The sequence below is a fragment of the Mus musculus genome, chromosome 7 (assembly GCF_000001635.26).
Source record: "Mus musculus strain C57BL/6J chromosome 7, GRCm38.p6 C57BL/6J".
NCBI classification, from domain to species: Eukaryota; Metazoa; Chordata; class Mammalia; order Rodentia; family Muridae; genus Mus; species Mus musculus.
The window spans coordinates 7875002-7902755 of record NC_000073.6 but is presented as its reverse complement, the minus strand read 5'-3'; the positions used below and the strand labels follow the sequence as shown (position 1 = coordinate 7902755).

Below are 27754 nucleotides of genomic sequence, written 5' to 3'. Positions count from 1 at the left end.
TTCCACAGATTCACAATCATGAATGATATCATGGAGACTGAGAATGATTCATACTCCTAAGTATTTACATACAAGTGTTTATTACATGGACTATGGACACCAGTTGCAGAGCCCCAGGGAAGAAAGTATTTACGTTTCTTCCAGGGCTCAGGAGAAACCTAAAAATAAAATGAGTCATGAATATGCAATAAACCTCACCTTTGCACAAAGAAATAAATGCTGGTAGAAATCTGATGTGCTGATATGCATGGCACTTCACAATCAACACTGCCCAGGTTTAAGGCAGGAAAAAGATGTTCATTTTCATGGGAGTCTTCTTCCTCCTTAATATTACACTTCTCATGGCCAATTTCATTGATCCCAGGTGCTTTTGGAGAATAAATTTGGATGAAATAACGGATGAATATTTGGGATTAACTTGTGCTTTCATCCTGGCAGCAGTTCAGACACCCACTGAAAAAGATTATTTCAACAAGACTCTTAATTTTCTGTAAGTATATTTGTATTTTAAATTGAAATGAGAACATCAATATTTCTTGAGTGCTCTGAGGATGAAGATTAGGCAAATTCTTGAGTCTTCTGTCCTGGTGCTAATTCTGAACTCCGAGAAACAACCTTAATTCCTTTACAGATTTAATCCTATATTCTCCATTTAATTAATCCAGTTGAGGTTTTGGTTTTCCTCCAGGTTTCTTCTAAATTAAAAATTGGAAGCTTTGGAATAAAGGAATATCTACATTGATCTTTAACATAAAGCCCTCCTTTTGACCCTTTATATTGCACTGTAGACAGAGATGACTTATTGAAATTGATCCTGTAATATTGCATTATGTTTTATCCAAAGTACATGTAAATAAATGGTCATAAATTCTGCTGAAAGTCCTTCCATAAGTGTGTTGTTCCTAGAGCATATTCTGGTTCCAGTAATATTCATGGCACATATAGTTGTCAAAAACTTTACATACATACAAACTTACTGTCTCAAAGTCATTGCATATCGTCACTTATTGACTTCTAAAGCTTCATCAGGTTTGGAAAGAGAAGATACTTACACTCAGAAATTCCTACTTCATATGAATGCCTGGATGGATATCTTTGTATGTATATGAGCAAGAAATATTTAGCTCATTAGGGGTCAAAACATTGAAGTGTTTTAAAAGATAAAATCCAAAAGCACTGTGGCTTCGTACCTCACACTATTTATGTACAATCACTGGCTTTTATGTTTTGCAAAGTTCAATTGGGCACTCTCTCTTTAGAGTAAACTATATTTGGAACATATGGAATCCAATGATATGATTACATTCTTTGAATAGGCAGGCTATCAACAGTTGTGACTGCTTATGTCCCTTCTCACTGTCAGGGGTGACAATTGTATTGTGGGATAGTTGTAACGTTTGAGGACAGTGATACAGGAGCTTTCTATTAGTTTTTTGTCATTATTTAAGACAATTGTCTTCTCCATTCATGTATGAGTTGGTTAATCTCTGACCCTTTTAAAATATCTAAATCTTGTGGGACTTATTTCAATAATTTTAGTAAATATTAGTGCATATGTTACCAACTTGGTATCAACACCAATTTTTGTGGATTGCTGATCATTGTTTTAAAACACAGCCTTTAGACAACTAGGATACACAGACATATTATAATTGATGTTTCCTAAATTTCAGTTATAGGTAGTAGTTTGAGCATTGCACAATGTCTACTCTCAAATTTATTTTGTATAGTAGTAAAACTTTAATTAAGATTTGTGTGTGTGTGTGTGTGTGTGTGTGTGTGTGTGTGTGTGTGTGTGTTTGTGGTAATAAATAATATTAAAATGACCTATTTTACAGGATATAGAATGAAAACACAATAGTTGTATAAGTTTTAGTGAAAGACTGTGTTTACTGCATTCTAATCATTAAATATGTAGGTGTACATAGAGTGTTCATTGATAAAATTATATGAAATGACAAGGATAAAACAGGAGATATTATTCTTTTCATAAAAATAAACAAAAGCAATGGTATTATTCCATTGTCTTTGGTCTAGTTTTCCACTTTTTTTTTTACAAGAACAGTGAATATATCATATAAATTTACACAAAAAAAAATCTCTTCTATATTATAAGCATATAATACTGGCATATAGAAATATCACAGATATTTCCTTATTTTCCTAGTTCTCAGTAGGATACTAGTAATGATTTAGTGTAATGATAAGGGTTGTCAAAGATGTTTCCTAGAAATTAATTTATAATGAATAAAATACCCAGATTGAATATATCACATTTGTTTGTAAATAGGAAGTAGGAGAATGATACATTAGTTGTGGGACAAGCCCTTAATCTCTGCACTAAACACCTGCCACTGCTGCATAACTGTGCATTTGAATTGAGGATAGTCTACAGGAAAGTATCTTATAAAACATTTGGATGGATTGCAATCTTATAACCTAAATAGTACTTGCTCAAATACATACAAACTTAAATATTGACATGTATCAATTTCCAAATTCATGTTTGATATTCGAATTTAATTAAAAATAAATCTTTAGAGAATATTTTATTTTAATAAAAGATTGAAAAAATAACAGCATGAGGATAGATATGAAGGGATGTGTCAAGTATTTTGGCCACAAATTGTAAGTGATTATAAGTACAGGAATCAAATGTTGCTGGAGAGAGAGACCATTATGCATTGATAAATCATGGTTTCATTTCTTTCTTTTTCTTTCTCTTTCTTTCTTTCTTTCTTTCTTTCTTTCTTTCTTTCTTTCCTTCTTTCTTCTTTACTTCTTTCTTTCTTTCTTTTTTCTATTTTCTTCCACCTGTGTCTGCATCCCAAGTGCTGGGATTAAAGGTGTGTGACACCACTCCTGGCTATGGTTTCATTTCCTTAACCAATTCAGTTAATTTCACAAGAAAATATCATGAACTCAGTGGCTCTAATAACAAATTTATTTCTTGCTCAATAATTTCAAAATGAAGACATGATCAGAATTACTGTTTTGTCAATATCTGTGGTTTTCTCTTTACCTTCTGGTCAAGCACTCAAAAACAAAAATGGAAATTATCTCTGTGGATGAGGTCAATACCATCTCTTATTTATGGGACCAACACGATCATGAACTTTTAAAGTACTTACTATTTTCCAGGTCCACCTGTCAATCCAATCTTATAACAAAAGCCATTTGTTCCAATCTTTAGACGTGAGATACACAAACTTCCAGTATTGCATAGTGCTTCTATTGAGTACAAGTATTCACGTATAATCATCTGTCCATAATAAACACTGTACTCTTTTACAGAAAAACAACTACAAACCACAAATATGCTTTGGCATTGGTGTTTGCAATGGATGAAATCAACAGAAATCCTGATCTTTTACCAAATATGTCTTTGATTATAAGATACGCTTTGGGCCATTGTGATGGAAAAACTGTAACACCTACACCATATTTATTTCATAAAAAAAAAAAAAGCCCTATCCCTAATTATTTCTGTAATGAAGAGAGTATGTGTTCCTTTCTGATTTCAGGACCCAATTGGAAGGTATCTTTAAGTTTCTGGAAGTACCTGGACAGCTTTTTATCTCCACGTGTGAGTTATCATCGTCCAGGAATTCTTAACATGTCTCTTTGGAAGACTTTGATAGCTATTAAGAAAGTTAAAGGATGTGGTTGGACTTATGCTTATGTCAATCTAGGTAGTTCCAGGATACTTACTATTTAGAAACATGTTAGACTTTCAACTAGGGATTACCACTAGAAGTTGACAGATAACTTCGAGGAGGAATAGAAGAGGCCATGGAGAATTGAGTCTGGCATATTGGGAGGGAGAATCTTACAGCCTTGACTGACTGTCAGTCAGAATGCTTCATTATTTATACCAAGCTCAGCAAGCAGTGATTTGTTCAAACTGTTCCAAAACATAGAGCTTATTATTTCTGTCCCCAGATAGGAGTTATCTTCATCTTGGTCATAAGATTAAATTATCATTAGTAAACTGTGAAATAACAAAATTATGGTGGTGTTAAAAGTTTAGTCATCAGAGATAAACTGGGATAAAACAGAAATGTTACCAACATTTTCTCTATAACCCAGCTTTTAAATATATGGAGTATTTTTTTTTTTTTTGTAAAGGCATGAAATACTATTCTTAATCTGGGAACTCATGGCATTTCAGTGGTATTAGAAAGGATGAAAAGCTGCAATCCAGTCTGTGGAGTTAGTAATTTGACTACCTGTGAGTGTATGACCAACTATTAATTGGACATGGTTCTACCGGAAGATCCCACAATACCTCTCCTGGGCATATATACAGAAAATGTTCCAACTAGTAAGAAAGACACATGCTCCACTATGTTCATAGCAGCCTTATTTATAATAGCCAGAAACTGGAAAGAACCCAGATGTCCCTCAACAGAGGAATGAATACAAAAAATGTGGTACATTTACACAATAAAGTACTACTCAGCTGTTAAAAAGAATGAATTTATGAAATTCCTAGGCAATGGTGGACAAGTAGGGCATTATCCTGAGTTAGGTAAACCAATCACAAAAGAACTCAAATGTCAGAATATAAACTGACATAATATCCCTGGCAAAACTTTTACACCCATAGTGCTATACCTTTAATAAGTCATTTTCTTTAATAATATGATGATATTATTATGTAATTAATTTACATTATTACATCATTATCTATATATAATATTATTATATACTCTGTAGAATTTATTGCTATGTTTTATCTTGTTTTTTTTCCACATCGTAAGATACAAAATTAGAACTTCACAAGTGAACTTTTCTAAGAAAGACGAGTTATGGGGTTCCATTACCTCGTTCTTCCATATTTTTCCACATGAAGATTTTTGCATCATTATAAGACACTTTTTTTGGTATGGTACTTAATTTTTTTCTTTCTTTTTTATTAGGTATTTTCCTCATTTACATTTCCAATGCTATCCCAAAATCCCCCATACCCTCACCCCCTTACTCCCCTACCCACCAACTCCCACTTTTTGGCCCTGGTGTTCCCCTGTTCTGGAGCATATAAAGTTTGCAAGTCAAATTGGCCTTTCTTTCCAGTGATGGCCTCCTAGGCCATCTTCTGATACATATGCAGCTAGAGTCAAGAGCTCCAGGGTACTGGTTAGTTCATACTGTTGTTGCACCTATAGGGTCTTTAGCTCCTTGGATATATTCTATAGCTCCTCCATTGGGGGCCCTGTGCTCCATCCAATAGCTGACTGTGAGCATCCACTTATGTGTTTGCTAGGCCCCGGCATAGCCTCACAAGAGACACCTATATCAGGGTCCTTTCAGCAAACTCTTGCTAGTGTATGCAATGGTGTCATCGTTTGGAGGCTGATTATGGGATGGATCCCTGGATATGGCAGTCTCTAGATGGTCCATCTTTTTGTCTCCACTCCAAACTTTGTCTCTGTATCTCCTTCCATGGGTGTTTCGTTCCGATTTCTAAGAAGAGGCAAAGTGTCCACACTTTTGGTCTTAGTACTTCCTCAGTTTCATGTGTTTTGAAAATTGTAACTTGTATCTTGGGTGTTCTAAGTTTCTGGGCTAATATCCACTTATCAGTGAGTACATATTGTGTGAGTTCTTTTGTGATTGGTTTACCTAACTCAGGATAATGCCCTACTAGTCCACCATTTGCCTAGGAATTTCATAAATTCATTGTTTTTAATACCTGAGTAGTACTCTATTGTGTAAATGTACCACATTTTTTGTATCCATTCCTCGGTTGACAAACATCTGGGTTCTTTCCAGTTTCTGGTTATTATAAATAAGGCTGCTATGAACATAATGGAGCATGTGTATTTCTTACTAGTTGGAACATCTTCTGGATATATGCCCAGGAGAGGTATTGCGGGATCCTCTAGTAGTACCATGTCCAATTTTCTGAAGAACTGTCAGACTGATTTCCAGAGTGGTTGTGGAAGCTTGCAATCTCACCAACAATGGAGGAGTGTTCCTCTTTCTCCACATCCTTGCCAGCATCTGCTGTCACTTCAATTTTTGGTCTTAGCCATTCTGACTGGTGTGAGATGAAATCTCAGGGTTGTTTGGATTTGCATTTTCCTGATGTTTAAGGATGCTGAACATTTTTTTAGGTGTTTCTCAGCCATTCAGTATTCCTCAGGTGAGAATTCTTTGCTTACCTCTGAGCCCCATTTTTTAATGGGGTTATTTGATTTTCTGGAGTCTACCTTCTTGATTCTTTATATATATTGGATATTAGTCCCCTATCCTATTTAGGATAGGTAAAGATCCTTTTCCGACCTGTTGGTGGCCTTTTTGTCTCATTGACAGTGTCTTTTTCCCCGCAGAAATTTGCAGTTTCCTGAGGTCCCATTTGTCAATTCTCAACCTTACAGAACTAGCCATTGCTTTTGTATTCAAGAATTTTTCCCCTGTGCCCCATATCTTTGAGGCTTTTCCCCACTTTCTCCTCTATAAGTTTCAGTGTCTCTGGTTTTATGTCGAGCTCGTTGATCCACTTAGATTTGACCTTAGTCCAAGGAGATAGGAATCGATCAATTCGCATTCTTCTACATGATAACCACCAGTGGTGCCAGCACCATTTGTTGAAAATGCTGTCTTTTTTCCACTGGATGGTTTTTGCTCCCTTGTCAAAGATCAAGTGACCATAGATGTGTGGGTTCATTTCTGGGTCTTCAATTCTATTCCAATGGTCTACTTGTCTGTTGATATACCAGTACAATGCAGTTTTTATCACAATTGCTCTCTAGTACAGCTTTAGGTCAGGCATGGTGATTCCACCACAGGTTCTTTTATCCTTGAGAAGGGTTTTTGCTATCCTAGGTTTTTTGTTATTCCAGATGAATCTGGCAATTGCCCTTTCTAATTCATTGAAGAATTGATTTGGAATTTTGATGGGGATTGCACTGAATCTGTAGTTTGCTTTTGGCAACATAGCCATTTTTACAATATTGATCCTGGCAATCTATGAGCATTGGAGACCTTTCCTTCTTCTGAGATCTTCTTTAATTACTTTCATCAGAGACTTAAAGTTCTTATCATACAGATCTTTCAATTCCTTATTTAGGGTCATGCGAAGGTATATTACATTATTTGTGACTATTGAGAAGGGTGTTGTTTCCCTAATTTCTTTCTCAGCCTGTTTATTCTTTGTATAGAGCAAAGCCATTGACTTGTTTGAGTTAATTTTATATACAGCTACTTCACTGAAGCTGTTTATCAGGTTTAGGGGTTCTCTGGTGGAATTTTTAGGGTCACTTATATATATTATCATATCATCTGCAAAAAGTGATAATTTGACTTCTTTTCCAATTTGTATCCCCTTGGTCTCCTTTTGTTGTCGAATTGCTCTGGCTAGGACTTCAAGTACAATGTTGAATAGGTATGGAGAAAGTGGGCAGCCTTGTCTAGTTTCTGATTTTAGTGGGATTGCTTCCAGCTTCTCACCATTTACATTGATGTTGGCTAATGGTTTACTGTAGATTGCTTTTATCATGTATAGGTATGGTCCTTGAATTCCTATCATGAATGGGTGTTGTCAAATCTTGTCAAATGCTTTCTCCTCGTCTAAGTAGATGATTATGTGGTTTTTGTCTTTGAGTTTGTTTATATAATGGATTACATTGATGGATTTCCATATATTAAACCATCCCTGCATCCCTGGAATGAAACCTACTTGGTCAGGATGGATCGTTGTTTTGATGTGTTCTGGAATTTGGTGAGCTAGAATTTAATTGAGTATTTTTGCATCGATATTCATAAGGGAAATTGTTCTGAAGTTCTCTATCTTTGTTGGATCTTTCTGTGGTTTAGGTATCAGAGTAATTGTGGCTTCATAGAATTAGTTGGCTAGAGTACCTTCCACTTCTATTTTGTGGAATAGTTTATGCAGAACTAGAATTAGGTCTTCTTTGAAGATCTCAGAACTCTGTACTAAACCCTTCTTCTTCCTGGGCTTTTTTTTTTTTTTGCATCGATATTCATAAGGGAAATTGTTCTGAAGTTCTCAATCTTTGTTGGATCTTTCAGTGGTTTAGGTATCAGAGTATTTGTGGCTTCATAGAATGAGTTGTGTAGAGTTCCCTCTACTTCTATTTTGTGGAATAGTTTGTGCAGAACTGGAATTAGATCTCCTTTCAAGGTCTGGTAGAACTCTGCACTAAACCTATCTGGTCCTGGTTTTTTTTTTTTTTTTTTTTTTGGCTGGGAGACTATTAATGACTGCTTCTATTTCTTTAGGGGATATCGGACTGTTTAGATAACTAACTTGATCCTGATTTAACTTTGGTACCTGGTATCTGTCTAGAAATTTGTCCATGTCGTCCAGGTTTTCCAGTTTTTTTTTTTTTTAGTATAGCCTCTTGTAGAAGAATCTGATGGTGTTTTTTACTTCTTCAGGATCTGTTGTTATGTCTCCCTTTTCACTTCTGATTTTGTTAATTAGGATGCTGTCCCTGTGCCCTCTAGTGAGTCTGGCTAAGAGTTTATCTATCTTGTGGATTTTCTCAAAGAACCAGGTACTCATTTTGTTGATTCATTGAATAGTTCTTATTGTTTCCACTTGGTTGATTTCACCCCTGAGTTTGATTATTTCCTGTCGTCTACTCCTCTTGGGTGAATTTGCTTCCTTTTTTTCTAGAGCTTTTACATATGTTGTCAAGCTGCTAGTGTGTGCTCTCTCCAGTTTCTTTTTGGAGGCACTCAGAGCTATGAGTTTACCTCTTAGAAATGCTTTCATTGTGTCCCATAAGTTTGGGTATGTTGTGGCTAAATTTTCATTAAACTCTAAAAATTCTTTAATTTCTTTCTTTATTCCTTCCTTGACCAAGGAATCATTGAGAAGAGTGTTGTTCATTTTCCATGTGAATGGTGGCTTCCATTATTTATATTGTTATTGAAGAACAGCTTTAGTCCATGGTGGTCTCATAGGATGCTCGGACAATTTCGATATTTTTGTTTTTGTTGAGGCCTGTTTTGTGACCCATTATATGGTCAATTTTGGAGAAGGTACGTTGAGGTGCTGAAAAGAATTTATATCCTTTTGTTTTAGGATTAAATGTTCTGTAGATATCTGTTAATTCCATTTGTTTCATAACTTCTGTTAGTTTCACTGTGTCCCTGTTTAGTTTCTGTTTCCACAATCTGTCCATTGATGAAAGTGGTATGTTGAAGTCTCCCAATATTATTGTGTGAGGAGCAATATGTGCTTTGAGCTTTACTAAAGTCAATTTAATGAATGTGACTGCCCTTGCATTTGGAGCATATATATTCAGAATTGAGAGTTCCTATTGGAGGATTTTACCTTTGATGATTATGAATTGTCCCTCCTTGTCTTTTTTTGTTAACTTTGGTTTGGAAGTCAATTTTATTAGATATTAGAATGGCTACTCCTGCTTATTTCTTGAGACCATTTGCTTGGAAAATTGTTTTCCACCCATTCTCTCTGAGGTAGTGTCAGTCTTTTTCCCTGAGATGGGTTTCCTGTAAGCAGCAGAATGTTGAGTCCTGTTTGTGTAGCCAGTCTGTTAGTCTATTTCTTTTTATTGGGGAATTGAGTCCATTGATATTAAGAGATATTAAGGAAAAGTAATTGTTGCTTCCTTTATTTTTTTTTAGAGGTGACATTCTGTTCTTGTGGCTGTCTTGTTTTTGGTTTGTTAAGGGATTACTTTCTTGCTTTTTCTAGTGCATGGTTTCCATCCTTGTATTGGATTTTCTCTGTTATTATCCTTTGAAGGGCTGGATTTGTGGAAAGATAATGTATGAATTTGGTTTTGTCTTGGAATACTTTGGTTTCTCCATCTATGGTAATTGAGAGTTTGGCTGGGTATAGTAGCCTGGGTTGGCATTTGTGTTCTCATACTGTCTGTATAACATCTGTCCAGGAACTTCTGCCTTTCATAGTCTCTGGTGAAAAGTCTGGTATAATTCTGATAGGCCTGCCTTCATAAGTTACTTGACCTTTTTTCCCTTACTGCTTTTAATATTCTATCTTTATTTAGTGCATTTGTTGTTCTGATTGTTATATGTCGGGAGGAATTTATTTTCTTGTCCAGTCTATTTGGAGTTCTGTAGGCTTCTTATATGTTCTTGGGCTTCCCTTCCTTTAGGTTTAGGAAGTTTTCCTCTATAAATTTGTTGAAGGTATTTGCTGGTCCTTTAAGTTGAAAATCTACATTCTCGTCTACTCCAATTATCCGTCAGTTTGGTCTTCTCATTCTGTCCTCATTTTTCCATATTTTTCAACATGAAGATTTTTTTTTTTTTTTTACCATTCAAATATGGAGCAGCCTTTTATTGCTGTAATTTAGGGAAAATGGTAAGAGTTTCATAGCAAAAAAAATTTTTTTTTTCTCAAGACTTACCTCTCAGAGGCCGGGAATATGTATAGCTTTGTAAAGGAGCATTTCTTTTTTTTTTTTTTTCTTTTTTTTTTTTCCATTTTTTATTAGGTATTTAACTCATTTACATTTCCAATGCTATACCAAAAGTCCCCCATATCCACCCACCCCCACTCCCCTGCCCACCCACTCCCCCTTTTTGGCCCTGGTATTCCCCTGTACTGGGGCATATAAAGTTTGCAAGTCCAATGGGCCTCTCTTTCCAGTGATGGCCGACTAGGCCATCTTTTGATATATATGCAGCTAGAGTCAAGAGCTCCGGAGTACTGGTTAGCTCATAATGTTGTTCCACCTATAGGGTTGCAGATCCCTTTAGCTCCTTGGCTACTTTCTCTAGCTCCTCCATTGGGAGCCCTATGATCCATCCATTAGCTGACTGTGAGCATCCACTTCTGTGTTTGCTGGGCCCCGGCATAGTCTCACAAGAGACAGCTACATCTGCGTCCTTTCAATAAAATCTTGCTAGTGTATGCAATGGTGTCAGCGTTTGGATGCTGATTATGGGGTGGATCCCTGGCTATGGCAGTCTCTACATGGTCCATCCTTTCATCTCAGCTCCAAACTCCGTCTCTGTAACTCCTTCCATGGGTGTTTTGTTCCCAAATCTAAGGAGGGGCATAGTGTCCACACTTCAGTCTTCATTCTCCTTGAGTTTCATGTGTTTAGCAAATTATATCTTATATCTTGGGTATCCTAGGTTTGGGGCTAATATCCACTTATCAGTAAATACATATTGTGTGAGTTTCTTTGTGAATGTGTTACCTCACTCAGGATGATGCCCTCCAGGTCCATCCAATTGGCTAGGAATTTCATAAATTCATTCTTTTTAATAGCTGAGTAGTACTCCATTGTGTAGATGTACCACATTTTCTGTATCCATTCCTCTGTTGAGGGGCATCTAGGTTCTTTCCAGCTTCTGGCTATTATAAATAAGGCTGCTATGAACATAGTGGAGCATGTGTCCTTCTTACCTGTTGGGGCATCTTCTGGATATATGCCCAGGAGAGGTATTGCTGGATCCTCCGGTAGTACTATGTCCAGTTTTCTGAGGAACCGCCAGACTGATTTCCAGAGTGGTTGTACAAGCCTGCACTCCCACCAACAATGGAGGAGTGTTCCTCTTTCTCCACATCCTCGCCAGCATCTGCTGTCACCTGAATTTTTGATCTTAGTCATTCTGACTGGTGTGAGGTGGAATCTCAGGGTTGTTTTGATTTGCATTTCCCTGATGATTAAGGATGTTGAACATTTTTTCAAGTGCTTCTCTGCCATTCGGTATTCCTCAGGTGAGAATTCTTTGTTCAGTTCTGAGCCCCATTTTTTAATGGGGTTATTTGATTTTCTGAAGTCCACCGTCTTGAGTTCTTTATATATGTTGGATATTAGTCCCCTATCTGATTTAGGATAGGTAAAGATCCTTTCCCAATCTGTTGGTGGTCTTTTTGTCTTATTGACGGTGTCTTTTGCCTTGCAGAAACTTTGGAGTTTCATTAGGTCCCATTTGTCAATTCTCGATCTTACAGCACAAGCCATTGCTGTTCTGTTCAGGAATTTTTCCCCTGTGCCCATATCTTCAAGGCTTTTCCCCACTTTCTCCTCTATGAGATTCAGTGTCTCTGGTTTTATGTGAAGTTCCTTGATCCACTTAGATTTGACCTTAGTACAAGGAGATAAGTATGGATCAATGCGCATTCTTCTATATGATAACAACCAGTTGTGCCAGCACCAATTGTTGAAAATGCTGTCTTTCTTCCACTGGATGGTTTTAGCTCCCTTGTCGAAGATCAAGTGACCATAGGTGTGTGGGTTCATTTCTGGGTCTTCAATTCAATTTGTATATATTTTCCTAAAGGTGTACAACTTATGAATCCCAATTATTTGCACCAGAATTACCTGGGTATATAGTAAGAAGAGTTTTTCTAATCCAATTTGCTGCTAACACTTTTAGGCTGCAAAATCTAGTTAATATTTTTACAAATACTTTGATCTTATTGTCTGTTTCCTGAGGAGGCACAGAGGCAGACATTGCCAGAGTAATTCAGAATAAAACCTAAAAAGGAGATCTCTGGCAGCTTTATATGAGTCACAACCTCTAGTGTAAAATATTACTGTCAAGTAGGGCAATATAAGAGTATCTCTTCCAAATGCTATATCAGAAATATGTACAGGACTCTCCTCTTCAATCTTAGAAGTATTTATGGATTATGGCATAAAAGCCTTTTTAAAAAAATATTCATCAAATATCCCCAAATTGTAAAAGTATAAAAAACCCTTCAAACATTTGAAACAGAGATATCAAGACCAAAACTGAAAGACAGAAGGCAGTCATTATAACATCTGAATACATTTGTTACAACTTTGTCAAACAGCTATGCTTGCTGTTCCCAATAGAAGTGGATGTGCCAGGCTTCCACGTTTGCTCATTTGAATCAGAGAGAAAAAGCCATAGGTAATCAACTGTTTGCAGGTAAATATAATTACAAGTGTTTTCACATGCACCACACCTCATGCTGCTCTCTGTGTTGTAGATCTTTCAGCTTACCTATGGACCTTTCAGTTCCATCTTCAGTGATGATGAACAATATCCCTATCTCTATCAGATGGCCCCAAAGGACACATCTCTAGCATTGGCAATGGTCTCCTTCATACATTACTTCAACTGGAATTGGATTGGCCTTGTCATCCCAGATGATGATCAAGGAAACCAATTTCTTTTAGAGTTGAAGAAACAGAGTGAAAACAAGGAAATTTGCTTTGCCTTTGTGAAAATGATCTCTGTTGATGATGTTTCATTTCCACAAAATACTGAAATGTACTACAACCAAATTGTGATGTCATCCACAAATGTTATTATCATTTATGGAGAAACATACAATTTCATTGATTTGATCTTCAGAATGTGGGAACCTCCCATTTTACAGAGAATATGGATCACCACAAAACAATTGAATTTCCCTACCAGGAAAAAAGACATAAGTCATGGCACATTCTATGGATCACTTACTTTTCTACCCCACCATGGTGAGATTTCTGGCTTTAAAAATTTTGTACAGACATGGTTCCATTTCAGAAACACAGATTTATATCTAGTAATGCCAGAGTGGAAATATTTTAACTATGAAGACTCAGCATCTAACTGTAAAATACTGAAGAACAATTCATCTGATGCCTCATTTGATTGGCTAATGGAACAGAAGTTTGACATGACCTTTAGTGAGAGTAGTCATAACATATACAATGCTGTGCATGCCATAGCCCATGCCCTCCATGAGATGAATCTGCAAAAGGCTGATAATCAGGCAATAGACAATGGAAAAAGAGCCAGTTCTCACTGCTTGAAGGTAAAAGTTTCTTCTATTTAAAGAAGTTTGGTGTCTTCAATTGCATAGTTGTTTAGAGTCTTTCAGATGCCCAGACTTAAAGAAATAAGAAATATTTTCCAAAATAGATAGGTTTCCAAACATTTTACCTTAACAAAAGCAAATCTATAGATTGTTATGAATGTGATTGGAAAAAGAATTCACAGATTAGCAATGAATATGTGTGGTTTTATACAGAGAACACAAATATCTATTAGCATGCCCCTTCCAATATTGGATATAAACAGTCTTTCCTCATTAATTTTCTCCATGATTAGAAGATGAGTTTATATTTATATTTGTCAATTTTATGGAAATCATTTGGAGGAATTATTTTCATTAGTGTTTCCAGTGATTTTGCCAAGAGTGTAGGCTCTGGAGAACATTCTGGTTTTTCTGAGAGTAACTAAACAAGAAATAGTGTTGGTATCATTTTCTGTCTGTATATGTGTTTATAAATGTGAATGTATGCTTCTCACTGATTATATGTATATTTTCTACTCTTTCTGTGTATCTGCGATTATATTTGTGTTACTTTCAATATATATGTTTATCTCTCTGTATGAAAGTGGAAGTGAGCAAAAATTTTTTCTATGTAGGAATTTCTTTCTATAAGTGTTTGTTTATATATGTGTGCGTGTTTCTTTGAGGTTTTGTCAGAGTAGGTTTCATTGTGTAGAAAGTATGTATTTTTAAGTGTTTTTAAGTACTTATATATATTTGTACCTGCTTTACTAAGTATGTGTCTGCCTATTTCTTTGTACTTGTCAAGGCCTCTGGGTTTCTTTTTGTCTTTAGGTGTGAGTATAAAAATCTCTGTGTGTCAATATTACCTCTCCCCGTGTTTTTCTGTCAGTCTCTCTCTCTCTTTCTCTCTCTCTCTCTCTCTCTCTCTCTCTCTCTCTCTCTCTCTCTCTCTCTCTTCCTCTCTCTCTCTCTCTGTGTGAGTGTGTGTGTGTGTGTGTGTGTGTGTGTGTATGTTTGTGAGTGTGTTGCATACCTATGTTTGGATCTGCATTTTTCTCTGTTTGTGTTTGGTATTCTTCACTGAGAAAACTGAAATTCTTGTAATATTGTGATAATTTCATTTATGCAATTGCATTTGTTGTGATTCCTCTCTTTCTCTCTTTCTTTCTTTCTTTCCTTCTTTCTTTCTTTCTTTCTTTCTTTCTTTAAATACATTTGCCTTTGTTATGAAATCAGAATGAATTTTATGACTTGATATATACATTCTGGTGCAATGCTTGTATTTTAGGTAAACTCCTTTCTAAGAAGGGCCTACTTCACTAATCCTCTTGGGGACAAAGTGTTTATGAATCAAAGAGTAATAATGCAGGATGAATATGACATTATTCACTTTTGGAATCTCTCACAACACCTTGGGATTAAGATGAAGTTAGGAAAGTTCAGCCCATATTTACCACATGGTCGACACTCTCACTTATATGTAGACATGATTGAGTTGGCCACAGGAAGAAGAAAGGTAAGAGTGTGCTAGCTTACTGGTTTATAATACAGAGCAGTAAACAGTGTCAGATGAACACACGGCAACATATTGAAATGAACAATTTAGTCACATAAGGAACCAATTTCTAGTCTCCTGTATGATATTTCTTTTTTTCATTTTTCAGATTTTTACCAATTATTTGAAGATTTCAAACATACATAAAATATACCATTGTCATATCAGAATCTTTTTTTGAAATTTAATAAATAAAAAACCTGATTTTCACAAGTTTGATATTCTTTCCCTTAAATTAAACAAAATTTTCTTCACATAATTGCGCTAATGAAACAGTAATCTCCTCCCTTACCTTAAAGTTCAGGAACAGGTATTTATATGGAAGAGGCTAATGTTACAGTTATGAAACACCAACAGTCATAATTGCTAACCCTTGTCATTATATCCAAAAGTTTTTACCGTATAATAAAAGGGCATTCGACACATTCACTAATGAACACAATTACAGAAAATCATATTCATAGAAACATCACTTTTTAGTAAATTTGAAGAATCCACTCACTCTTTTACATAAGATGACCAGAAGGTCAAAGGAACCTATAGACAGCACTAGAACAACAGAAAAAATAAAGGCTATTAACACACCTCAAGTACAGCAATAACAGCAACCAGACAAAAGCAACAAGTAATTTTCACTTATAATTGAACTTTTGTGTTCACATTCTCTAAATGAAATCAAATAAAAAAAACTGGTTTATTTTTTAAGACATTCCTAAGTTGTTTGCAGAGAATAGGAAAGCACATTCATATACAAGAGGAGAACTTTTCTTTATTAAAAAATGGATAAAAACAGCATAATGTTTAATAAGAGGGAAAAAGGTCATTCAAAAACAATACATTTGATGGATATGTGTGGAATAATTCTTGACAAAAACACCTACCAAAAGAACACAACACCAAACAAGATCATTCTCTGAGAACACGTAGTTTTTTTTTTTTAATTTTGATTGTTTTATTTATTGAAAATAACTTGTTATTCTCACATAATACATCCTAATTACAGTTTCCATTCCTTCTATTGGGATGTGAACAATTGTCATTTCTACTGGAAAATATATCATAGTTAATATGCCTATTTCCTTCCTTTTTCATCAGATCCACTTTATGTCACTCATTAGAAGATGACAGGATTCTATGGGAGAATAAAATAAAACAAGTTTAAACAAATCTAAGCCATCATAATAGAACAAAATTTTCATAACACATTTTGGTAACTAGACATATGAAATTGAGCTAGGTGAAAAGACCACGAAATCCTACTTCATACCTCATTTGAATAGTAGTGAATGAAGCATGAGTTAGTGATAGACAATTGAGTGACAGTTTTTCCAAGTTTAGTAAAAAGAATACTTTGTTTTTGAAAATATAATTCAAACTGTCAATTCGATAATCAGAATATCTGGAAGTACTGATACAAATTATTTATTCCACATTTGCATGTGAACAAACATAAGAAGAAGCACCTATAAACTATTAATGTCAAACTGCAAAAGGAATTCTTTGGACAAAGTGATGTTATATGTCAATGGGAATTCTACACAAACACCCTGAAATAGACTCTCCTTTTCAAAGCCAGCCAAAACACAAAAATCTGGTAGTCAAACACTGTTGGTATCTTCTTTTTTCACTAATTAACCATAGCATAATTACCAAATACAAGGGACAATAGAAAAATTTTTGTGACTCACAAATGCCCTGTTCCCCTACCTGGAAATGAACCTTATATAAACTGAATGTACTCAGGACTTGGGAGCAAAAGTGTGAAAATACAATCACATTGATATTTGAGCCCAAATGAGACCAACTCATTGCTTCCACTTGACTATTCTATCTATTGTACACAGGATTTCTTGAGGTTTGTGGGATGAGACCAATTCTCAGCGTTGCTTGCAAACTAATCAGAGTTAATACACCTTCACAACTGCTGATAATCCTGGCTTGTTCATTCTTTTTTCTACTTTGGATTTTTGTCAACTCTTTATCATTCACTCTGAAAATTGTTAGTTTTGGAGCTGTGCTACTTATAAAATATTTAGGAAGCACTACATGGCAATAAATGAGTGTTAGATACTCCTCATATGTATCTATGTGTCACACTGCATGAAAATATAAGTATCATATATCGCAGTATACTTTAATATTTTATATGAAGAAACAGTAAGTAAATAGCAAGTTTATATAATGAGTGTGTGTGTGTGTGTGTGTGTGTGTGTGTGTGTGTGTATGTGTGTGTATACAAACACACAAATTTATTATTTTTTAACTTTGTGCATTGAATAGGGCCTGATATGTAGTAGGGCTTTTATGGGAACAATTTGCAATCATATTCCTAACATTCAACTAGTATAAAAGAGGATAAAGCCAAAAAAAATCAAAAGAAAACAAAAAACTAGTTTTATTATCAGGCTGTCATGGAACTCATTTTCTAGATCATGATGGCCTCAAAATCAGAAATCTGCCTGCCTCTGCCACCCAAGTGCTGGGATTAAAGGTGTGTGCCACCACTGCCCAACTGCCTTTGGCTTCAAAAAAGTAAGACATATAAAGCCTTAACAAAAAAACAAAACAAAAAAAAACTGCTCTTATTTTACTGTTGCTTATTACATTCTTAGAGTTGAAGATTCAACCTAGTATGTGTTAGGCTAGAAGCAACCCATGAATTATACTCCCATTTTTATTGTGATTTTGCTATTTGTGGCTTTTTTTCAATTTTTTAATTTGGAGATTTCATTTATTTACATTTCAAATGTTACTCCTTTACCCTGTTTCCCTTCCCCAAACCCACTATATCATCCCCCCTTACCCTGCTTCTTTGAGGATGCTCTTCCACCCAACTACTGAGTCCTTCCTCAGCACCTAAGCATTCCTCTACACTGGGGCATCAAGCCTTCACAGAACCAAAGGACTCCCCTCCAATTGTTGCCAGATAGGAAACTTTAACTCCTTCAGTCCTTCCCCTAAAACCTCCATTGGGGTCCCTGTGCTCAGTTCAATGGTTGACTGTGAGCATCCATATCTGTATTGGTCAGGATCTGGCAGAGCCTCTCAGGAGATAGCTGTATCAGGCTACTGTTTGTAAACACTTCTGGCCATCCACAATAGTGCCTGGGTGTGGTGTCTGCATTTGGGATGGATCTCCAGGTGGGGTAGTCTCTGTATGTCCTTTCCTTCTGTCTCTGCTCTACTCTTTGCCCCATTATTTCCATTAGACAGGAACAATTCTGGGTTAAAATTTTGTAATTGTGTGGGTGTCCCTATTCCTCAACTGGGGGGCCATGCCTAAACTCTGGATAAGGTATCAACAGATTCTTCCTCCTGATTCTAGGATATTTCAGCTAATGTCTTCCCTTTGGGTTCCTGGGATGCTCTTGATTTCCCAGCATCTGGGACTCTCTGGTTGCTACCCAAAGAACCCATCTCTGATTGCTATATACCTCTGTTCAATTTCCTGACCTCTGTACACATCTTCCATCTTCCACCATACCTGATTCTTCTCCTATTTTTCCCTCCCCATGTGTTCTTCCTCTAAAGGAGAATTTATTTCAGGGATGCAAGCATTCTTCAATATATGCAGTTCCATTAAATGCAATACATGACAAAATATAGAATTACATTATTTTCCAAAAGCCTTCAGAATTGGCGCTTAGCCAACTCCAACATTAATTCATAGATAAAGAATCAAAAACAGTGATTGAACAGAAGGAACCTATATTGATATTAGAACATTTTCTTTCACAAAACTATTTACAATACTATAATACATGCAGAGGAAATTTTATCTATGAAAGTCAGAAAAAATGTCAGGTTGTTTTTGTGATTCATGTTTTCATCCAAGCACTTTAGAGACAAAATCTGAAAATCATTGTCTGTTTCTCCCCAGTCTACCCTATATTGTGACTTCAAAACAGCCATGTGTGATATGGAGACACTACCTCAAAATAAATTATCATAAAGTACAAAAGTATGCAGACATTCCATACTCTAACTCAAAATAGTCTTTCAAATATAACAAAGGGTTAATATACAGTTAAAGAAAATGGATGGGAGCCAGGCATGTTGGCACACACCTTTAATCCCAGTACTTGAGAGGCAGAGGCAGGCAGATTTCTAAGTTCGAGGCTAGCCTGGTATACAATGTGAGTTCCAGAACAGCCAGGGCTATACAGAGAAACCCTGTCTCAAAAAAAAAAAAAAAAAAAAAAAAAGTAAAGGAAGGAAGGAAGGAAGGAAGGAAGGAAGGAAGAAAGAAAGAAAGAAAGAAAGAAAGAAAGAAAGAAAGAAAGAAAGAAAGAAAAAAGAAAGAAAAAAAGAAAGAAAAGAGAGAGAGAAAGAAAGAAGGAAAGGGAAAGTGAAAGGAAGAAAGGAAGAAGGAAGATAGGAAGAAAGGAAGAAAGGAAGGAAGGAAGGAAGGAAGGAAGAAAGAAAGAAAGAAAGAAAGAAAGAAAGAAAGAAAGAAAGAAAGAAAGAAAGAAAGAAAGAAAGAAAGAAAGAAAAAGAAAATGATGGCTGGGGGAAATATACTCTGATCTTTGATGGGAAAGTGTAACACCCTTTTCAACAATATCAAAAATATAGACAGAATACTTCAAATCTTCAATTAACTTTAAACAACTAATATTTATCCAGCTTTTTCCAATATTTGAAGCCACTGTAGAGCATTTTGACTTCATGGAATACTCCATATTCAAGGTCGCTACGGATTAATTTATCATCTCCAACCATATTAAACCAGTGTCTGCATACTCCACTATTTTTTATAAACATTTTCTCATACTTTGCAACAGTAATTTATTTGAGGTCATATTTGTTATCTGTGACTGAAGGACATATTTTTCCTATTTCAAATTTCTTCAAATATTAACTTGCTTCTCTGTTGTTTTCATTAAACTTTGATAATAAGTAAAGTGAGGAGGAAGGTGTGATTTGACATATGGCTTATAGTTATAGAAAGGCAAGTGTGGATATCAGGAAACTGGGAATAAAGAATAGATTTTTTCTTTATGATAAGGCAAGGTAATTGTTTTAATATCAGTTTCCCAAACATTTTTCTGATTCTCCCATTAATGGAAAAAACTGCCAACATTACTTTAGGCTGTTTTTTTTTCCCAAGAGATCGAAAAGAACACTAGTTACTGGCTCAACTGCCCACAGTAAGATGGGCATTCTTATATCAATTTCCAAAGAAGAAAATGCTTCAAAGGTATGAGGACAGGCTAGTGTTGGCTGAGAGAATATTTCAATTAAGTTTCCTCTGTCCATAGCACTTAGTACCAAGTTGAAAATACTTAACTAAAAAACATCAGGTTGCAACTTCTGTAGTTTCCACATACAGCTCAATATCTGCTCTTTTTCGTAAATTACTAGACACTCAGATACTATGCAACATTTCTTCAATGCATTTCCAATATTCATTTCTGGCCATTAAATAGTGGACATTGTAAAATGTCACTCAGGGGCCTGGTGGTGGTGCCACACACCTTTAATCCCAGGACTTGGGAGGCAGAGGCAGGTGGATTTCTGAGTTTGAGGCCAGTCTGGTCTACAAAGTGGGTTCCAGGACAGCCAGGGCTACACGGAGAAACCCTGCCTCAAAACACACACACACACACACACACACACACACACACACACACACACACACACACACACACACAAAATAAATAAATAAATAAATGTCAATCAGATTGTGTGAATAAAATAAGCTTATTGAAATCTTAAAGTGCTAACCTAAAACATAAAAGAACCTTCTAAAACTCATTATTAATATGTGTCTAATTTTTCTCAGATGCCATCCTCTGTGTGCAGTGCAGATTGTAGTCCTGGATTCAGAAGATTATGGAAGGAGGGAATGGCTGCCTGCTGTTTTGTTTGCAGCCCCTGCCCTGAAAATGAAATTTCTAATGAGACAAGTGAGTGTGTGCTGCTCTGATATATTCTGAAGATATGTATTTCTCTTGCATCACCCTGGAATAATTAAGTCAGCTAAAAGGCAACTGCAGATATAAAGTATATTACTCATCAAATTTACTACTTGTAGATACAAATATCCTTAACAAAATCTTGTAAAAGCTAACAAACATGCCTGGTGCCTTGACCCACATAGTGACTCATTGAAAATTCATGGTAAATTATATTTCACAAAGAAAATACTTTAGAAAATATAACTGCAATTTGCAGGAATTCTGCACAAGATTTTCCAAAGAGATAATCTATTATAAAACTACATGTACATTTAGATTTTAGTCAGGATTTTTTTTTAGTATTGATTTAGTCATATTTCATTAATCTATCTATCCTAAATATGATTATGCACACCATGGACTTATAAGAGCCCATGAAGAACTGAATATTATATTTAATCTACTGGATTAGATCATGAGACTACTAGGTGCAAAATCCATGTTCTCTGTAAGATTAATTTAGAAGACAAAAGTATTTTCAAATTTGTGAAAAAAATGCTAAGTATGCGATATTAAGAGGGCCATGTTCAAAAGCAGATGTAGTAAGAATCCAGGATGTAGGGGATAAGAGTTGACCTATGAATTGGAATATACCATGAGACTCATAATCAGTATATTACATACTACACCCATTATTAAGATAATTTTTTAGGGTTGGCAAAATGCAATAAGTTTATGGTTACCTTTTCAAATATTTTGCTTTTCCTTCTACATAATGAATTAAAATTCTTAAAAGACATATTATGCCTGTGAGACAGTTAAACAGTTAAATTATTTGTTGCTAAGGCTTACAGTTTGAGTTTATTCCCATGATGCATGGAGTAAAACCAAGCAATCTACTAAGTTGTCTTTTGAAGTCATACATTTTAACATATACTGTACTTGAAAACAAATTTAAAGTGTACAAAATTGTATTAGACGTAAAAAAATTAATTCGTACAACAAAATTAAATACAAAAATTCCATAAAATATTTTGTTGCATTATTTGCTTAAGTGTGTGGAGTGGATAACACATATACACATGCACATATGAGCAAATAATACTACTGTCATTAAATTTATATTTACTTGTGAGATATCTGTCATGGGTACTGTGATCTGAACTCAGGTTCTCTGGTAGAGCAACATATTCTATTTATAGCTAATCCAACTTCTTAGGCTCTTAGGCAACTTATCAAATAATATCTGTCCACAAATGCATTGTTGAAGATAAGAATTCTGAAAACCAAGAAAGCACATCAACATTCTCTGAAATGACTTGTAAATTAAGTGCAATTACAATCACTGTTCATGTTGTTACCCAGTTGGGGATTACAATTTTAGAATGGAGTATAATTGCTTAACACAAACCATCTGGGTTACCACCCTTTCCAGAGGATTCCTCTGTGATTTTGCTCATTCTGTTTCTCAGCACTGATTTCATCCTTGATTCTCATACAAATGGAGGTGAGGCAAGGATTAAAGTGCTCAGCTTTCCATATGAAGAAGGAATCAAGGTGAAGGATTTTTTAGTACAAAGTATCTACAGAGATATTTTTCCTTCAGTGCTAAAATTAGTGCACATCATGAACAATAACCAGAACTTTTGATTAATGATTGCCAGATGAGGAAACATCTTAGGGCTTATTTCATTAATATTTTCTACTATTCAAATATAAACATTATATTTCCTCTCATATTCCACCTTCTTCCTATGACTTATGACAGGAATCACTTAAATACAATAATGCAATATCTACCTTCACATGAACTCACACATATAAGTATGTATATATACATACAGCCTACCTGTTCAATTCTGTGTTGTTTCTGTGTCAACAAGTTTGAGCTAGTAAATTCTCCAGTAGCTATTATACATCTTTTCCCAGTAGAAGTCAGAGTCTCAATGTGTCATAGGGAATGAATTCATAAAATAGTCAGTCATCTCAGAAAACAGTGAGTATAGGGTTTTGTATTTATAAAATATACCCAACCACATTGTGGTTTATGAATGTATCTTCTCTGAATTAAATAATCTACTTGATGTTAGCATAGAAAAAAATGGCTTAGGAAACTTTAGCTTTCTGATATCATTAATTTTTATTCCTTTTTACCTTTCATATTCCATTCCCCATCCCCCCCATACACCAACTGAATACTCCACATCCCACACCTTCTCCCCAACGCAACCTGACTTCATGTTGAACCCCATCCCCCACACCACCTTATAGGAACTAAAAGGGGGCCTGGGAAAAGAATGGGGAGTGAGGACCCATGTCCCGCGAGAATTCAACTTATGCCCTGGACAGGCAGACATGGGAGGGCTGCCAGACACTTTCCATTCAGCTCTGGGTGGGCATCCAAGTCTCTGACTCACTCAACAGGGGATGGACAAGGGGCAGCCCAACCTGGGGGCCCGGGGCAACACCCTGTAGATCCGGGGTTATGGGAGAGAGGGAAGAGAGAAGACAGATTCCCACACTGGCAAGAGTGAGCACAGCCTTGATGATCAGAGACTGTCTATGCTTTTAGAGCTTTATTGTAGAAAGGCTGGGAGAAATAAACAATGTAGGAGAGAGAAAGAGGGGGAATTAGCAAAAATGAGAGAGTAAGATGGAGAGAGTGAGAGGAGAGTAAGATCAAGAGAACAAAGGAGAGAGAGAGAGAGAGAGAGAGAGAGAGAGAGAGAGAGAGAGAGAGAGAGAGAGAGAGAGAGAGAGAGAGAGAGAGCAAGGAGTGGCCAATCAGCCCCTTTAAAATATGCTGTCATTTATGTTGCTAGGTAACTGGGGAGGAGTTTAGCCTGAAGGTCAAAAGCTTGGGATATTGACTACATGACTTCTAGCCTTGTTTCTCTTGCGGGGGATGTAGTGGAAGATAACTTGTGCAGGAGCCAGAGTTCCAGGACCATGAGAGAGCTCCTTCCCTCCTATGTAGGTAAAGTATGACCACTGAGTCCCAGGGTTCAGCATCTCAGGTCGACTGGAGACCAGCCTGTCTGTGCATAGACCAATGCCCCACACCACCTGACCTCTAAACTCCCTCAGGCCTTCAGTCTTTGAGGGTTAGGTGCATCTTCTCTGAATGAACACAGGCACAGAAGCCCTTTACCTTATTGAGGGACCCATATCACCTGGTGTATGTTGTCTGTTTGGTGGTACATTGTTTGAGAGATTTCTGGGGTCAAGATTAATTGAGACTGCTGGTCTGCCTGCAAGATCACCTTACTCCTCAACTACTTTCAGCCTTCCCTAATTCAGAGATTAGTAGCTTCTGTCCATTGGTTGGGTGCAAATAACTGTATTTAGGAGGGCAGTCATGATAGATACTTTTTGTGAGGGCTCCAGACCTCAGTAAAATGTGAGGCCATAAGACCTCCTCTTGACCTAAATCCCACTTTGGGCCTGTCATTGGACCTTCTTTTCCACAGACTGCTCTGCATTTCATCCTTGCATTCAGACAGGAACAATTATGGGTCAGAGATGTGACTATGGGATGGGAACCCAATCACTCACTTGATGCCCTGTCTTCCCGCTGGAGGTGGGCTCTGTACATTCCCTCTATCTACTGTAGTACACTTCATCTAGGGTCTCTGACCTCCCAAGTCTCTGATGCATTTTGGTGGGTCCACCCACACTCTTATTATCTGAGGTTGCCTGTTTATATTCTTTTTGTTGGTCCTCAGGGCTTGGTTCCTCTCTCACCCGCCACACCCCACAAACCCCTTTCTAATAACATCATAAATGATACAATCAAGTTAAGTACAAAGAAAAAAATTGCTTGGTTTTATTTCCTTTAAATCTTTATGAAGATTATGAATTGAAAACAATGCTTGGCAGCAATATCCTTCACATTACATATCAGCATCAAAGAAAGCATTGCAAGCCTTCTTTCATTATCCTTACTTGAAATTCATTGACAATAAAATTTCTAAAGCAGACCTAACTAAGCTTTCCTTTGGAAATCAGATATGGATCAATGCATGAATTGTCCAGAATACCAATATGCCAACACTGAACAGAACAAATGTATTCAGAAAGGTGTCACCTTTCTAAGCTATGAAGACCCCTTGGGAATGGCACTTGCCTTAATGGCCTTCTGCTTCTCTGCATTCACAGCTGTGGTACTTTGTGTCTTTGTGAAGCACCATGACACTCCTATTGTGAAGGCCAATAACAGAAGCCTCAGCTACCTATTACTCATGTCACTCATGTTCTGTTTTCTGTGCTCCTTTTTCTTCATTGGCCTTCCAAACAGAGCCATCTGTGTCTTACAGCAAATCACATTTGGAATTGTATTCACTGTGGCTGTTTCCACAGTTCTGGCCAAAACAGTCACTGTGGTTCTGGCTTTCAAAGTCACAGACCCAGGGAGAAGATTGAGAAACTTCCTGGTATCAGGGACACCCAACTACATTATTCCCATATGTTCCCTACTCCAATGTGTTCTGTGTGCAATCTGGCTAGCAGTTTCTCCTCCCTTTGTTGATATTGATGAACACACTCTCCATGGCCACATCATCATTGTGTGCAACAAGGGCTCAGATACTGCATTCTACTGTATCCTGGGATATTTGGCCTGCCTGGCACTTGGAAGCTTCTCTCTGGCTTTCTTGGCCAAGAATCTGCCTGACACATTCAATGAAGCCAAGTTCTTGACCTTCAGCATGCTAGTGTTCTGCAGTGTCTGGGTCACCTTCCTCCCTGTCTACCATAGCACCAAGGGCAAACACATGGTTGCTGTGGAGATCTTCTCCATCTTGGCATCCAGTGCAGGGATCCTTGGATGTATATTTGTACCCAAGATTTATATCATTTTAATGCTACCAGAGAGAAATTCTACCCAAAAGATCAGGGAAAAATCATATTTCTGAACAAATATTTCAGGAATTCTGTCAAATGTAATGTTGGTACATACCCACCAAATATTGGGTTATAGTGCATGTGTCTAGTTTTAGAATCACTCTCATTGTTTGCAGTAGTGATCTCAGGAAGTATCCTATCTACTGAAGTTATGTAAAGTGTCCATAAAATCTTGCACTCATTCCCTTGCTTCATTTCCTCTCTGAGAACTAAACACTCTACTTATTACAATTTTACTTTTTTGTTTTGTTTCATTGAGATTGCCCTCTGGGAACTTCCAAAAAATGTTGATAAGGTGGTTGAATCCATCACTTTATGTAGAAAAAATGACATCTTGGACAGGCTGGGTTACACATAGAAACCATCTACCAAATCAAATAATCAGTGAGAAACACAAACTTAACTAAATAATCAGCAAAGATGAAATCAGAACATATTTTCTGATTTCAAGTAAGAGCACACACATAAAAAATACTGACTTTTTTTTCATCTGTTCTTCAAGCTATTGGCCGATAGTCTATGAAGGAAATGTTCCTTTTCTGCTGTCAAGTACAAATATATTATATCCAACAATGGACATCAGCCAGGGGCCCCTGTGGATGAATTGGGAATAGTTGCAAAAAGAAGAGGAGGACAACCCATAGAAACACAAGCAGTCTCATCAAACCTGGACAAGCAAGATCTCTCAGACATTGAGCCTCTAACCAGAGATCATACACTAGCTGATGTGAAGCCCCCAACAAATATGCAGCATAAGACTGCCTGGTGTAGCATCAGTGGGATAGACACACCTAACCCCAGAGAGACTTAAGTCCCCAGGGATTGGGAAGGGCTGGGCGTTAGGGAGGTAGGGATATCATCTTGGATATGGGGGAGGAGTTGATAGATGAGGAAGAGTCAGGGGGGCAAACCAGGAGGGGGATAACCACTAGACTGTAAAAAAAATTGAGTAATAATAAATAAAAAATGAAATGAAATAAGCTTGTAGCTATGGCAACATGCTATTCATATTGTAGTTATGGAAGGGATAGGTAAAACTACTGACATTTGCATGAACCTAATTTCTTTCAGAGATTGCCCTCTGTGTGCAGTTCTGATTGAGGTCCTGGACTCAGAAAATTCTGGAAAACAGAATGAGAGTCAGATGCTTTAATTACGCTGCTTTCTAGGAAACGACTTTTCAAAAAGAAAATTGAGTGTTTGCGGCTACACTAAATATTTCACATTTATCAATTCGCATTATATTATGGGAAACCAAATGGGTCTAAAATGCATTAACAAAAACAATCACTTCCCTAAGTCAGTCTTCATGGAAATATAATCATTAGCACTGTCCCTTTAAGAAACACATTCTTCATTAACATCCACATTTTACTCATTGAAAATTCATGGAAGATGGCATTGTTGCAAAGAAAGATTTGATATTCAAACTACGGTTTAATGGAATTCTTCACGAATTAATTTTTTTTTACTTTATTATATTTTAATACTTTTTATTAGGTATTTTCCTCATTTACATTTCCAATGCTATCCAAAACGTCCCCCATACTCTCCCTCCCACTCCCCTACCCACCCATTCCCACTTTTTGGCCCTGGCGTTCCCCTGTACTTTGGCATATAAAGTTTGCAAGTCCACTCTTTCCAGTGATGGCCGAATATGCC

At 36.5% G+C, this 27754-nt stretch overlaps 1 protein-coding gene across 2 annotated transcripts; it reads left to right on the top strand.

Annotated features, from left to right (window-relative positions):
• The first annotated feature begins 293 nt into the window (after positions 1 to 293).
• Positions 294 to 26103, top strand: Vmn2r36 (vomeronasal 2, receptor 36). Of its 2 annotated transcripts, none has more exons than XM_017321892.1 (6): positions 294 to 490; positions 3295 to 3586; positions 12938 to 13750; positions 15024 to 15251; positions 21076 to 21199; positions 25349 to 26103. In XM_017321892.1, exons 1-6 carry the CDS (start codon positions 294 to 296, stop codon positions 26101 to 26103), a joined length of 2409 nt encoding a protein of 802 aa, XP_017177381.1. The 2 variants fall into 2 exon arrangements, with proteins under 2 accessions (XP_017177381.1, NP_001098538.1); NM_001105068.1 differs by having other exon boundaries at positions 25199 to 26103.
• The last annotated feature ends 1651 nt before the right edge of the window (positions 26104 to 27754 follow it).